Source organism: Cinclus cinclus, chromosome 1, assembly GCF_963662255.1.
Source record: "Cinclus cinclus chromosome 1, bCinCin1.1, whole genome shotgun sequence".
In the NCBI taxonomy this organism is placed as follows: Eukaryota; Metazoa; Chordata; class Aves; order Passeriformes; family Cinclidae; genus Cinclus; species Cinclus cinclus.
The window spans coordinates 22742757-22757794 of NC_085046.1; the positions used below are offsets into that span (position 1 = coordinate 22742757).

General features: G+C 34.8%; 1 protein-coding gene across 1 annotated transcript in view; it reads left to right on the forward strand.

The window, feature by feature from the left end:
- Positions 1–15038, forward strand: part of AKAP9 (A-kinase anchoring protein 9) — a 105486-nt gene that overhangs the window by 51123 nt on the left and 39325 nt on the right. The window contains exons 12-21 of the mRNA XM_062507814.1: positions 184–281; positions 797–902; positions 1637–1835; positions 2443–2539; positions 3379–3471; positions 4858–5223; positions 5828–6046; positions 7631–7771; positions 8327–8430; positions 9155–9360. Of these exons, the coding sequence (XP_062363798.1) occupies positions 184–281; positions 797–902; positions 1637–1835; positions 2443–2539; positions 3379–3471; positions 4858–5223; positions 5828–6046; positions 7631–7771; positions 8327–8430; positions 9155–9360 (1629 nt within the window). The remainder of the gene's footprint in view (positions 1–183; positions 282–796; positions 903–1636; positions 1836–2442; positions 2540–3378; positions 3472–4857; positions 5224–5827; positions 6047–7630; positions 7772–8326; positions 8431–9154; positions 9361–15038) is intronic.

The window sequence follows — 15038 nt, forward strand, 5'->3', positions numbered from 1 at the left end:
CATGTCTATCAATACATAAAAAATGCATTCAAAATCTGGAAGGGCTTCACTTGCTTCAGTATTTTGTAATGTTTATCAGACAATTCTTCAGGGCAGAACTTGTGAACAAATTACTTGTGCTACAATTTATGTTAAAATGTTCATTTTCTTTTTTTAAAGTCCCTGGTTCTTTGTGTCATTTAACTGTACAAGAACATATAGATGCACTTCTCTGCAAGATAATGGAAGAGTACAGCAGGCTGAAGGCACTTCAAACACAGTTGATGGCGGAATGTAAACAGGTAGACTTTTATGGCATAGAGTATATGAGCAGTTGAATTTTCTCTGTTGCATGAATTCCTTCAGGGTGACTGAGGAAGTGTTAGAAAATGTCCATATCCTGGTCGAGTGGTAGAACAAGGCAATGATTTGAGAAAATGGAGAAAGCTTCTGTCCATGTCACAAAATTGTGGACTGGTTGAGGTTAGGAGACACCTCTGGAGTTAATCTAATCCAGCCCCTCGCCCAAAGCAGTGTCAGCTGGGAAATGTTGCTGAGGACTGTGTCCAGCTGGATTTTGATACTTCACAAGCCCAGTGGGCAACTTTGCCTTCTTCAGATTATACATGCCCAGTTCTTCCAACCTCTCCTAGTAAAACAAATGCTCCAAGCCTCCCATCTCATTTGTAGCTCTTTGCTGGACTCCTGCCAGTATATCCATTTCTCTCTCATACTGGGGGTGCAGCACTGGATATAATATTTTTGTGCTTATGCTATACAAATTGTTGTTAATTGCATTTACTTGATCATTATTTAGGTCAAGGAACCAAAGCTATCTTCTTCAGAAAGGAGGAAAGAAGAGGAACCTATCCATATGGAAATAGGAAAGGAAAGTCTGCAGACTCCTTCACAGAATCTAATGGGTAAAAAGATGTATATGCTGTTTTTTATGTTTGTATATTCAGAGACAAAGAAAGGACAATGACTTTAATTTTAACTGATTTATATCTTACTACAGCTTGAACATAAGAATTTTTTTCTGATTTTGCAGAAGAAAACTGATTTTTCTTAATTCTGTAAATTTTTTCAGAATTATATTCTGTGATACATTTTGTGTTTAGCATTCTTTAGTTTTCCACAATTACAATTTGTTGCCCATATCAAATATTATTTTGCAAAATGGAAGATTAGGTTATCATTCTTTGTTATGGAAAAGTAGTTTCCACAGGATGTCAGAAATTTATTTTTCACTATGTTAATTATTCAGTTCATCACTGCTAAATATTTGTGGAAAAGTTAATTTTCTTTCTTTCTTTCTTTCTTTCTTTCTTTCTTTCTTTCTTTCTTTCTTTCTTTCTCTCTCTCTCTTCCTCTCTCTTCCTCTCTCTTCCTCTCTCTTTCTCTTTCTCTCTCTTTCTCTCTCTTTCTCTCTCTTTCTCTCTCTTTCTCTCTCTTTCTCTTTCTCTCTCTTTCTCTCTCTTTCTTTCTCTCTCCTTCTCTCTTTCTTTCTCTCTCCTTCTCACTTTCTTTCTCTCTCTCCTCGCTTTCTTTCTCTCGCTTTCGTTCTCTCGCTTTCTTTCTCTCGCTTTCTTTCTCTCTCTTTCTTTCTCTCTCTTTCCATCTGTCTCACCCCCTGCTTCACATAACCTATGTACAGATCCTACAATTCAAGATTACTGTTCAAAGGAGATAGATAACCTTAAAAAACAACTTGAGGAGCAGCATGCTCAAGAACTGGAACACCTCCGGTCCTATTTCCAACAGCAGCTGAAAGAAAGTCAGGAGAGGTACACTACAGAGCTTGTCCATCTGCAGGATAAGCTTCAGATTGCTGGGGTATCCTCTGACCACACAAGGTATTAATGTATTAATCAGTTTTTCAATGCTTATTTCACGCTCATTCAAGAAGTGTTTAAATAACCATTTGTGTAAAGCTCTGTGTTCTATTTCAGAATTGGAGAAATTCTTTATAAACATTATTTTTAATAAACATTTCTATAATAAAGATATAGCTATTTAATAAATATATAAATACAAAAATTTGTAAACATCTTCTGTAGTTCTGTTCCTTCATGAGTTGTTAAGAGTCTTACATAGAAATGACATAAACTTTGCAAATTAAGTAGTGCAACATTTATAGTTAATAGAGGAAGATTTGATAAATGGAGTAATGTATAAAAGTAATTTCATATATATGAGCTTTATAGCAGCAATTTCAAAACTTCAACTCAAGTAGACCACATTCAAACCTCAAAACTACAGGCACTATCCTTTACATCTAAAGACATCTTGTGCAGATGTAGTTTCCTGAAATTAATTTTTTTCTAGAATGATAGGTAGTAATAAGGTTTGTGGTGAAGTTCACTTAACACATTCTGATTTTCACCAAGTACTGGGCAATGAAATTCTGATTTTTCTTTTCTTAATTATTATTTCCTCTCTCTGCTTTTTGTATTTTTTTAGTGTATCCACAGATTCAGAAAGAAAGTTAAAAGAAGTCTTCAGGAAAGTAAAAAGCACGGAAAATCTTCATCAGAAAAAAACAGATAATGCATTAGAGGTATGATGTAACTCAGTTGATAGCTGATATATAGAAGAGTGACATAATTTAGATGCTCTGGCTTCTTAGATGAAATTGAAATATGGACTAATACTTGCTAGATTAAGGTAGTTACTTTCTTAGTACTGTACTGTACTATTAGACAGTCCATGCTAGGGGAAAAATATTTAAATCTTGCTGAAAAACATCTGAGAATTATGATCAAGAAAACTTGCTTTATTGATGCTGGGTTTAAATTTCTTTATTTTATCTCTGAAACAAGACATTACAGTTGGCTGCTCCTTACTAAAGTGGGAGAGAATTAGTGTTCAGATTCTGAGATTTCTTCAGGAATCTTTAAAATATTGTGACTTTTCTCTAAGCACGAGTTATGAAAGGAGCAATTTAAGTGAAATCCCAGGACTCTTGTAGTACATGTTGCAGAATTTAAAAGAAATTTTGGAAAGTAGCCCCAAAGATTTTAAGAGACTGAATGCAAATAGAAAAAACCCTAGGCATTTCCCCCCAGGAGTGCTGGAAACCTGGCTCAAAAATTATGCATTTTGCAAAATAGTAATGTTGTTTTGTACTGTGATTCTATGCTTCCTGACCTGGTGTCACTGCATCTGACATCTCAAATAGTGCTGGAAGGAGAGTTGTTGCAATTCATTCTGAAGCAGAAAGTCAAAGTCAAGGCAAAGTCTTTTGCCCAGTTCTTCTGTGCTGTGATGCAAAATTAAATTATTTGTATGAGATGAATAAAACCTAACTGGGGAAAAAATATCTTGCTGGATTGAAACTTGAAACTAATAAAATAAAATCACAAATACATGATCTGAGATTTCATGTTTTTCTTACAGCTTGGTAGGGAGATGGAAACGCAGAATGATCTGGATGTTGTTCAATTACTCCAAAAGCAGTACCAAGAAAGATTAGAAGAAGAAGTAGCAAAGGTATTACTTTTATTTTGTTACTTTAAAATATGTTTTAAAAATCTGTCATTTTTGTTTGCCATTTTCAACTATTTAGGCAGTTACCATAGCAAATGCTAACTTTTGTATTATTTTTTTTACAAGGAATTGTTTCACTTGGTTTCTGAATGAGAAAGTCTTAAAAAATTCTGGAACATTTTGGGATTTCTTAGCTAACTGTCCTATTCCTAACTCATAATTTCTATTCATATGGATTATGGTGTTGGCGTTTAAAACTTCAAAGGAAATAGACAACATGCTTTAGTATTCTGTACTACAATTTATTTTAAAAATCCAGAGACTTAGAGTGTATTTTTTGCTACCATAGGCTTAACAGTGGGTCAGTTCAAAAGACTTTTGCATTTAACAGTTTAATATTATTTTCTCATCATATTTTATTGTGAATTTTAATATGACATGTAAAATGCATAGGTTTTTTTTTTTTTAATCTGGTGCTTGAAACATGAAAAGTAAAAATAAGATTTTACAGGTAGAGTATATTTGTTTATGGATGTACTTACTGTCTGATTTGCAAAATGTTTCCATTTCTTTGCAGAATAAAATAAAATATTATCTGCTGCCAAGAAAACTCTTCTTTGTGAGGAGACAAATGTTGCATTGTTTAAGATCAGTTTACACTTTATGGAAAGGAAAAGTTTGGTGTTTTCAATTAACACTTCTGCATTTTTTATACTATTTTTTTTACACTTTTTGTAGCTTTTGCTACAAATCACTGTAGCAAAATCACTTTGTAGCAAAATCACTGCTACAAATCACTTCTAAATCTAGAAGAGAATTGCTCACATGATTGGTAAAAGGGTTTATTTGTATTGGAGATTCTTAGCAATACAAAAGTATTGTATAAAATACAGCAGTAAAATCAGCCTGCTGTAACTGCAACTGCAGCTAGTTAATGCCACTGATTAATTTCTGGTCAAGTAAAACTCCTGTGCTAAGTATCAAGTGCATGGCACTGCTTTCTTTATACAGCCCGAAATTCCATGTCTGTCAGACTTTTACATGGGATGCTTGGCTAGAGAGAGAAGGCTTAGCACAGCTGCTCTGAAATCTGTGCACCATCACTTTTTGAAAATATCTAATAGGATCTTTTTTAAAAAAACTTGATGTTTCTATGCTAAATAATCTATTGTAACTGAAAACAGCATTGTAGTTCATTAAAGTACCTTAAAAATGGTGTGTCTGTATTTTAAGATGTGACCATGTTCAGTATTGACAAGATATCTCTCTTCTTTCTGCTTTCCTCTGGGAGCTTTTGGTGCTTACATTTTTATGTCATCTGTGAGATTTCTTCAGTAACAGGAGATGCTGTGAAGCATAAACTAATACAGACTTCTCTTATTGTTTCAGGTTATTGTGTCAATGAGTGTAGCATTTGCGAAACAGACTGAATTGTCAGGAATTGCTAGGCAGAAGGAAGAAGAAGCACCAACACAGATTGTACATCCAGAGAGAATACCTTTTGGAATTAAGAAACAGCACAGTGAGGAAGAGGTTGACAGCCTTCCCAGAAAAGCAACTGGAAAAGGCAGTGAGAATGAAGGATTGAAATCACTTTGCAAGGAACTCAGTGAAGAGTCTGGAGAGATCAACTCACTTGGAGAACAGCTTCATTCTGACAGCAGCCCTGTTTGCATATTAGGACAGACAACAAATAAGTCAGTGATTTCTGAAGAACTTAGCAAAGGTCTTACAGCAGAAGAAATACCAGTAAGTGTTAAAAAAAATAGGAAAGAAAAAAATTAAGATATAAGTTCAATTTAAATATTTCCTTTTCCCTTTCAAAGGGTTGACAAATTCAGACCAAAACTATCTACCCTTCTTTCCTGTGTGCTATGCCTGAGGAAGGGAATATGATGCCAGCTGTATTGCGGACAATAAATTGTTTAAAAACCTTTTGTTAAGCTAGTTTATATTTTAGTGTTTTTACAAAGGACAAATTAAAAATAGTGCTTAAACAGTTTTAATCCCTTGTGATAAAGGCTATCAGCAGGAAACAAAAATTTTAATTAAAGTGATGTAAAGCATATAGTTAGCATTTCACAAACATGGGGTGGGGCCAAGCTAAAATAAATTAGATAAAAAGGAGTCGTGAAGGCATGGAAGTCAATCCTGTTGAGAGTTAGTGAAAAAAATTATCTTTTTAATGGAGAATAATTCTGAGCCTGGACTGTCCAAGAAGCAGGCAACACAATAATGCTTTCATTGCAGCTACTTTCATTTATGAAAGCATTTTCTGAAATTTATTTAAATATTTCCTAGGAAGAGTTGTTGAACATGAAATGCTAACATAGTTGCACCGTTTCAGCCCTCTGGCGAGGCGGTGGCTGCAGACACAGCCACAGAAAGATGCAGTCAGCTGCTGTTGTACGAGGAGCGCTTGGAGGACATGCGGCAGGAGCTCGTGCGGCAGTACCAGGAGCATCAGCAGGCGACCGAGCGGCTGAGACAGGGGCACATGCAGCAAATGGAGCGTCAGAAAGAAAGTCAGGATCAACTCTTAGCAGAGCTGGAGAGTCTTAAAGTGCAATTAGCTGAGGTAATACAGAATTCGACCAGTGACTTAATATGGGTTAACAAAGCAACTTCACCAGGCAGATTCATATTTATGCATTCATATCTATTTAAAGGGAGAGAGAGGCATGCATGTATTTACCATGTGCATGCATACACGCTCACGTGCGCACACACGTATCTTTGTGTGTGTGTGTGTACATGCAACCCCATATATGCATGTATTTATAGAAGACGTATTTCCTTAATCAAAGCTGAGACAGTGATGGATCAGTTTAGACTTCTGTAAACATTGAGCAAACCTGCTGTGCTTCACAGCAGCCAGAAGAGTCAGTATGGGTGTGCTACCAATTGTGCCACCTCCCAGAAACATAGTGCTGTGTAGGATGCAGGCTAGCAGCCATTTACATAAATGAAGCCACCAGCCATGGCTAGAAATACTATAAAATTCTTCATTTTCATCACTCTGATTTGAACAGTATCAGTGGCTTCCTGCAACGCTGTGTTTTGGCATCTTGGGGTCTTTTCCCCAGTTCTGGGAGAGAAGTCCTTACTAACTTTTAGAGTGAAATAGTTTCTGTGGGGTTTGGTAGGAAACATCAATGTTTCTTTACCTTGTCAAACTTAATTTTCTGACACTCTGTATCTATTCAAAGCCTAAAGCAGGTGTGCTAATGAAAGTCGTTAGTCTATCTTAATTAATACTACTTCAAAAATAATGTTGTTTATAGACATCTTTCAAGGATTCCTTCCGCTGAAAGACAAGGTAAACGGAATCCAGAAGAATATGTCTATCTCTGATTTACTTTCAACAGTGTAACATTACCAAAATGCACATGAAGTTAGTAATCAGTGAATTCTAAAATTCTCTGCTTTCACTGAAGAGTGAAGAGTGGAGCTTCAGACCTTTTCCAAGCCTGGTTCTGCTCTGTTTAAGTTTGGGCTCGAGGATTTCTGGAATCTAGAAAGCCAGTTACTTGTACCTTAGGAGTCTTTTCCAGCAACATCAGCTGTCTCTCCTAGCTGCTTTGAAGGTGTCCTAGAATAATTTATCCTGATAATCTTTCCTTTTGATGTATGCATACTTTCTCCTTTTGCCTTTTATTCAGTTTGTAACTGCATCTTTGTCAGGGTTGCAAATTTATAAAAATCCTTAAGTAAAACCTAGGCTGTTGGGGCTTTTTAGTTTTTATTGCCAGGTATGTATGTTCATAAGAACTACATAGAAATGTATGCATTGTGTTTAAGCCACAATCACCTCTAGCTCTTCTAAAAGACATTGTGTATAGGGTTTTTATAAAAATAAGTTATTCTTAACTATTTTCTTGTGCAAAACATGTTATAGCATGTAATATCCAGAAGTTCCCTCCAGTTTGCATTGTGGCCATTGTATTTCCTAAAGAGCATAAAAATGATATAAAAATCTTAGGGAAGGTTTAAGTGTTTTTACTGTATTCCATTCTAGAAAGCTTTCAGTGTTTTTGTAATGATTTAAAGAGATGGACTGAATTTTCATTGTTCAAGGTCTGTAAAGAATTATAAGTGACAGGATTCACTTCACTCAGAAGCTTAAAAAACTGTGTGAGCCTCTATAACACTTCTTTCTTAGCGTGTCTCAATGGAGAATGACAGCCTGGTTGCAGAGAGAGAGAGAATGCTTTTAGAAGAACTGGAATCATTAAAACAACATTCTGTACCCGGAAAAGAGAGGCTGTATTGTGAGTTACGAAACAGCAGCACGCAGACAGAGGTAAATATGGACTTTGACTTTCTGGGCAGCCGTGGCATGTAAAGCCAGTAAAAGATTCCTGTTCACTGTTTCTCTTTCTGTGTAATATATTTCTCTAAAAAAAAAAAAAAGTTGGATATTGCTGTAACAGACCAGCTGTAAGATTCAAAAGGTGATAGTGGTAAACATAGCTTTTTGACTTCAGGTAAGCAGAAGCTGGTTGAACAGCTTGAAGGTGGGGATTATTAGTACAGCTATTTCCTTAAGTAAACTCACTTTTTCATATTGCTATAGCAACACAACCAGAATATACAACAACTGTTTAGTCAGTGTAACAAAGTTCTTTCTAATTGGCCCTGCCTTGGATTTCCTGGTTTGTTAATTTTAATATTTTTTTCCCACATAGTATGAGTATTACTTGATTTATAATTTGGTATAGAAGTATTAAAAAGGAAATTACAGCTAATTGAGGTTTTGAATTTAATATTCTACCATATATAAGAAGAATATGTTGATTCTGACATGACAGGATTCCTGTCCCTTTTGTTTTCTCTCCCTCTCCCAAAACTTCCACAGAGTGAAAATGAAAATCGAAATGATGGAAGAGAGCAGATCTTTGAGCATGAAGATGGGGAAAGAAAGCCTGATGAAACACCTTCAGCTCTTCTTTCTAAAGAAAGGTGCTTAGAACTGTTAAGAAAATATTTTTCTTAAATTTTGATAATCATGTTCCTGCTGTTAAATTATTAATATTTATAAGCTTTATTCTGGCTGATGATAATGTGTATCTTTTGTTCTATAAAACTGTATTTTTAAATTTATGTACTTTAGGTTAAATTGTGTCTCATTTTTTATAAAACCTAACAGTGTAATGGCATAGAGAATGAGACAAATCCTAGCCTATTTTACTATATATTTTTTATTGCACACGTTGAATCATCAACATTATTTATACACGTATATTTATATACATATTTTATGTACATATGTGAGTTAATTATTAGTATGATTGTTTTATTTTATAATCCCATTTGACTGTTCTGTAACTTTTTTTGATCTGTTTAGAGGAACAATTTTCTTAGTTATCATTCTGAGAAAGGATTAATTTTATAATGAATACCAGGTGGAAACAGACCTTTGCTTTAAAAGAATAACTAGATAAAATGCCACAATAAAAGCAGAAATAGTAATAAGTACTTTGACTTTTTACATATTTTGTAAAAAGAACTAACTCTTAACACAAATGTGGATTTAGTATTTATATGATGTAGGGTTTAGCCTTAAAAACGAAATCCTAATTTTGTTATTTCAATTGCAAATCTTTGCTTGCAAGGGTGTATAAAGGAAAAGACCCACTTGGAAATCAGGGAAAGATCAGAGGATTGATTAGTTTCTGTCCTGCAGGCACGTTTTTCAAAAGGCTAATGAAAAACTCGTGAAGATTCTTTTAGAAGTTGTGAAGACAACTGTAGCAATGGAGGAGACAATTGGTCAGCATGTTCTTGGGCTACTGGATCGGTCTGGGAAAGTCCAGGCTTCCAAACAAGCTGGATGGGACACTGAGGCAGAGGAGTCAATAAAACCCTGCATCCGTGTGGGGTATGAAAAAGGTACTGATTGTATGGTTTTATATTTCATAAGAAGCATCATTTGTATGCTCTAATTATATATTTAAATACTCTTAATTTTGATATTTTAAATTAAACTTTTTTAAGGAAAAAGCCCCCATAACCTATTTTTCATTTGAATGCATATGACATCTCTGCTTAAGAGACATTTCAGGAGTTGTCTGGGTCATTCCCCACACCAGTTACTGCTCACATCTAGGGTCTTGTTGCAAAGCCTGCAACAGAATGGGAAAGTGAGAAGTCAAGAAAACAAGAAGTTTCTGTTGATGGAGGCAAAGAGAATGAAACATAGCTCCATGGCATCTTGCACCATTAACACCCTCCTGTGTATGTATAGGAAATGGGAGGTACTGTTAAGGGTTATATCTCCAATTGTGCAGTGGAAGTACAGAGGTATGTAGCTGGTCACTGAGGGCAGCTGGCAGGGGACAAGCTTGTGTGCTTGTGGACTTCATTAATTTCCTAAAGGAGTGTTTGCATGCAAATCCCATTTTGGACACAGTTCCAAGAACTTCTCAACTGCCAACACTTTCCAGAAGTGCTAGTTGGCACAAGACTGAAGGAGCATTTTGATACAGTTAGTTGCATACCAGTGTCAAAGAACTCTACTGGGCTCTGTTTATTTTCTTGTGACTGCACTAGGATAGTGTCTGTCCATTTCTCTTTTGGGCAAGAGTAGGTGCTCCATTGTATTGCCATGTAGGTACCATTAAAGTTGTGCACATGCATCCTGGATCTTGTGGGGAGCTAATGAACAGCTTAGTTCAGGCTTAGTTATGCATCTGAATTTGTCTGGAATTTTAACCACTAGGAATGAGAAAAAAACCTGGAAGTCAATACTAAATTTCAGTATTAAGAAAGTGTCCATTACAGGATAATAATACAACTGGTGAATGAAGGTGAACTTTACTTCTTTCTTTCAAAATGTAGATTATTGCACATTATTGATTCCCTCTGGCTTTAAATATAGGTCATATTAAGCCTTAGGGCAAGTTGAGAAAGGTTGTATGAATTTGTAGAGACATCTTCTTCAGTCGATCACTCAAAAGGTTATCTGCAATGAAATGTATAAAGTTGTAGTCTAAAGATTCTTGAAGGTAACTTGTTTTCTACACATTTCATTGTATTTAGTTGTGGGAAAAATTATCTTTTGAAACTTCAGGCTTTTGAGGCTTTGCGTTTTTCTTCATATAGTAGAATGGATAACTAAGCTTCTGACCTTATTTTTTGATGCATTAACTTTTTGCCTGCTCCTGCACATCTTTGTGTATACTTGTATATGTCGCTAATTATTGCCATTAACAATTCTTAATATGGATTACTTGCATTACATATATGTAGCAAAACGCAGTTTAAAAGTACCTTTATTTGTCATTTTGACTTAGCCCTGGCTTTTATAATGCTACTGTCTAAAACACACATGCCCTGTGATTGGAATGATTTGCTAATTTCTTGTGAAGTCTTCTGATGAAAGAGGACTCTCTTCAGGTAGAAAAAAGCTCTAGTCCATTTTGCTAGTGACTGTTTCAACTTGTTTCTGCTATTAGTATATTTTGAAGAGGTATGTAAGGTTGCACTGTCCTGTAAGAAAGCAGGTGTCTGTTCTTGTAATGCCCCCAGTTGGTACAGAGCAGCAAACCAGTTCTTTATTCCAGTATCCTTTTTGATGTTTCCTTAAATTCAGAAATAACAACGAAGGAACAAAAGAAAGGTAACAATGAAGTAACCAAAGTAAAAAGTCAAAGAAGAGCTAAGCTTACAGTAGCTATAGTAGCTGAATGTATGGTTTGTAATGTATCTCTGGAGCTGTATTCACAGTTCTCCTTTTTTCTCCCAGAATGGTATTGCCACTGGGGTCACACAGCCATAGTAATAGTTACACTGTTTCATCAGCTAAATTATTTCATCTTTCTTCAAATGGAATTAGATGACCAAATTTGCTAATGTTTTCAGCAATGGGACTCTTGTTATTTATTCTTGATACTAACACTAAATGGCTTGAGAGGACAAATTTTTCCCCATTATTTTATGGAAGTAAAAAATATGTAGACACTGTTGGTTGGTTTTGTTTTGTATTTTTTTAACTGTGCATGTTATTGTAATTTCTGGTACTGAGCCAAACAGAACTTCCTCTGTAATTAGTTAGGAAATCTGTAAGAATAAATTTATACCGATAAAAAAAAAATCTAATAAAGTAGTAAGATAATGTGTTTATTGAAGTGAATTCTCTGAACCTTCTGAACATAATCCATATGTATTGACAAGTGAAACTCATCTTACAGTTTTTGCTGAGTTTCAGCACTTTGAAAAGCTGAATCATTAAGGTCATACTTTTATAACCATGCCTGATTTATGGAGTGCATTTATAGAGGGACATGGACTAGGTTATCTGCAAGCACAAGATTTTATTTCTAGAAGAGCAATTAAAGTTCAAATTTCAGTCATAAAACATCATTGGGAGTGAATGGCCATTTGTGCACAGTAATCTGGTGAGTTTACTTGGGTAGAGGGACTGCAGTAATGCAGGTAGCTCTGGAGAAGACTGTGAGGTTATTCATTCTTTGAATATTGAACCCTCTTGCCTACCTTCTGAGTTCCTTGTTTCTGAGCAGTGTACCAGGGAAAAGGTAATAAATAGCTAAACACTGTGCTGCCACAAGACTGATTTTTTGTGTTCAACTTGTAACCCCTAATCTTAATTCCTAAGTGGAATCCCAGGAGCAAACTGAGATACTGTCTCTACATTATGCAAAATATGTATTACTTCTTAAATGTCAGTTGGCTGCTCATAAACAACTTCGGTATATGAAACTTCAGAGCAAGCAGTGTGTAATTAAGCACTTTTTTTAAGATTTAGTGGACCATGACATCTGATGTGCTGAACTGCATGCTCCATGGCAAAGGAAACAATATAAACCTTTGTTTCTTTGGTTGACATGTTTTTTCATTACAAGGAGAGAGTTTGCACAAAGAGATGATAGTTTTACTTTTTGCTTAAGTCAGTTACATTCTATTTACTATTTTGTATTGACTGAAAAACAAAATTGCAGGACAGAGGAATTTGAGCTGGTTCTGTTAGGGTGGGAGACTGAACAGGTGTGTAAGGATGAACAAAATGGGGATTAGACATTAAGATGCCAGGAGTGTTTAATGAGACTGGAAAATGTTTCTATTTCTTGTTTCCACCACGGAAAATCGTGTGGAAAGATGCTTTTCTAAGTTGCTATGAACGAAGACCATTTTGAGGGGAAAAAGATACAGACTTTTTACTGTGCAGTTAGGAAGACATTTAGCATAAATTTCTGTTCTTAAGTTCTGCTTTTTAGAAATCATAATATGGTTGTCTACATCTATCATTGGGGTTGGCAACCCCATTTTATATACAGCATTATTACAAGTGGTTAGTGCATTTGATACTTTTGAGGGTTTTTGTTATCTTTGAGATTACTAAAGTTTCCATGTGCCAAATTATACTTTTGGTGACAGCTCACTTTTTCTTTGCTGATTTTTAATAGTTATGTTTCAGGCAAATTATGATGTTTTGAGATATTTCATATAACAAAGTGATGTTTTAATGTTGATTTATTTTATATTTATTGAAAAGAAATGAAACCGAATTGCAGAAGAATTGCCATTAAAAAAGGCATTTTAAATCTTGTTATGAGTTCGTGGAGGCCCTTTGGTACTGTTCTGGTTGTTGGCAAGAGGAATTAATAATATTAGTGGCATTATTAATGTAAAAGGCATATTCTGAACCTGGCTTTTAAAAATTACATTCTTAGCTGCCATCAGTGTTTTTAAGTTTTTCTTCAGAAGTTTCCAGGCAGCTAGTTCAGATGATTTTGCAACCAACTGCACATTTCTACAGTCATTTTGTATAATCTTTATTTTTGTATTTTACACGCAATCATCATTGCACAATTCAGGTGTACCTCTCAAGCAAATAATTTACTGAACTAGAAGAGTGAAAGGACATGAATTATAGGTTGAACCTGAGAAAGAAAACAGGAACATTACCTAGATTATTTGAACTCCATCAGGAAAGAATTAGATTGTGTAATAACTAATATATCATTGTTTTATCTTGTTTATAGCTACTGTACTGTGGGCTTTTGTTTTATGAGATCTCTGAAGCTAAGCAGGGTCTTACCTGGTCAGTTCTTAAGATGGGTGGCCTTCAAAGAGCATCAGGTGCTGCAGTAAGTGTGTTGGTGGCTCAGTAGGGAATATATTTTTCTTCAACTCAGTCTTTAACCAATACTTTGGCACAGCATTTGAAAATACTTATGCTGCTTGATGTCCATCTCAAATGAAGGTCCTTTCTACTCTGAGGATATTAAAGCTTCTGCGTCACTGTTGATATTTTGAAACACCCAAACCCAGCCCAAATTTGGGTGGTAAGAAATCAAAATGCTATTGAGTAAAAAAAAAAAAAAAAAAGTGAAATTGTTAATTTTGCAGCCTTCCTTATACTGCAGGGGGATGGAATATTAGGATGTTGTGGGAAAGTTTTTATGGTCTATGAACCCATTGCAAATATTTCATGTGCTGGCAGAAAATGACTGCTAGCCACTGCTAAGGTGATTCCACTACAGGAGTTTATGACTGCCATTCCAAAGTGCAGTACTCAAAAGTGCTTTGAAATCCTGTGTAGATGAAAGGTGCCATATGAATGTATATTCTGTTCATCTGGTTATTTGTTCTATTCATGCATATAGTGTGCTTCTGTTTTTTCCCTTTGGAGTGTGAAAACAGTTTTTAACATTATACCCCACATATCTAAAAGGAGATATGAAACAGTAATAATACAACTAGAAGGAGAAAAATTACTAAATGCATCTGCATTTGGAAAATCTTAGCAATTTTAAGAGAAGAGTAAACAAAGTGAAACCTTCCTCAAATAAAAATACTATAGATTAGTCTGTTGTGTATAGATCATATATATATATATATATATATATATATATATATATATATATATATATATATAGCTGTAGGTATTATTGTCAGAATACTTGCAGGTAGGAATGTATATTAAGTACACCAGGTGGTTAATCGTGTTGCAGCTTGCTACAAAAAAGTTAAAAACAAACCTCAAAAATAGAACCTGAATTGCTTGATAGGTTCAAAAAACATCAACAAGAGTGTTCATATTATTATTTGCCTGCCTGGTTAGGAGGCAAAAACAACAAGACCTAACTATGGTTTTAAAGGCAATTTGTGAGATTGACCTGTTGTAATTTCGATTCAATTTCTATAGCTAAACAAACTGTTCTAGTTCAGCAGTCACAATTTGTGGAGTAACCAGGAACTGGAATTCAAAGATAGCCCAGTATTGCAACTTCATTGCTTAACAGACATTGACTGTTTTTAATTCATTTAGTTATACTGCTGTTCCTGAAAAATAAGATATTTTTGAGAAAATCCCAAGCAAAAGCATCTAATTATTAAAAAAATGCACCATATCAAAATATTTATTTTAAATACATTCCAGAAATATGCTTCATTTAAATAAATTGTCATTTTAAAAAATTCTTCACTGTAGCATTTATTTCTGACATTTCAAATCTGTAAGTCTAAGTTCATAATACTTCTTTGTTATTAAAAGACTTTATCAACAGTAGTTTCTACTGTCATGATACACCTACTGTACTGTTCTT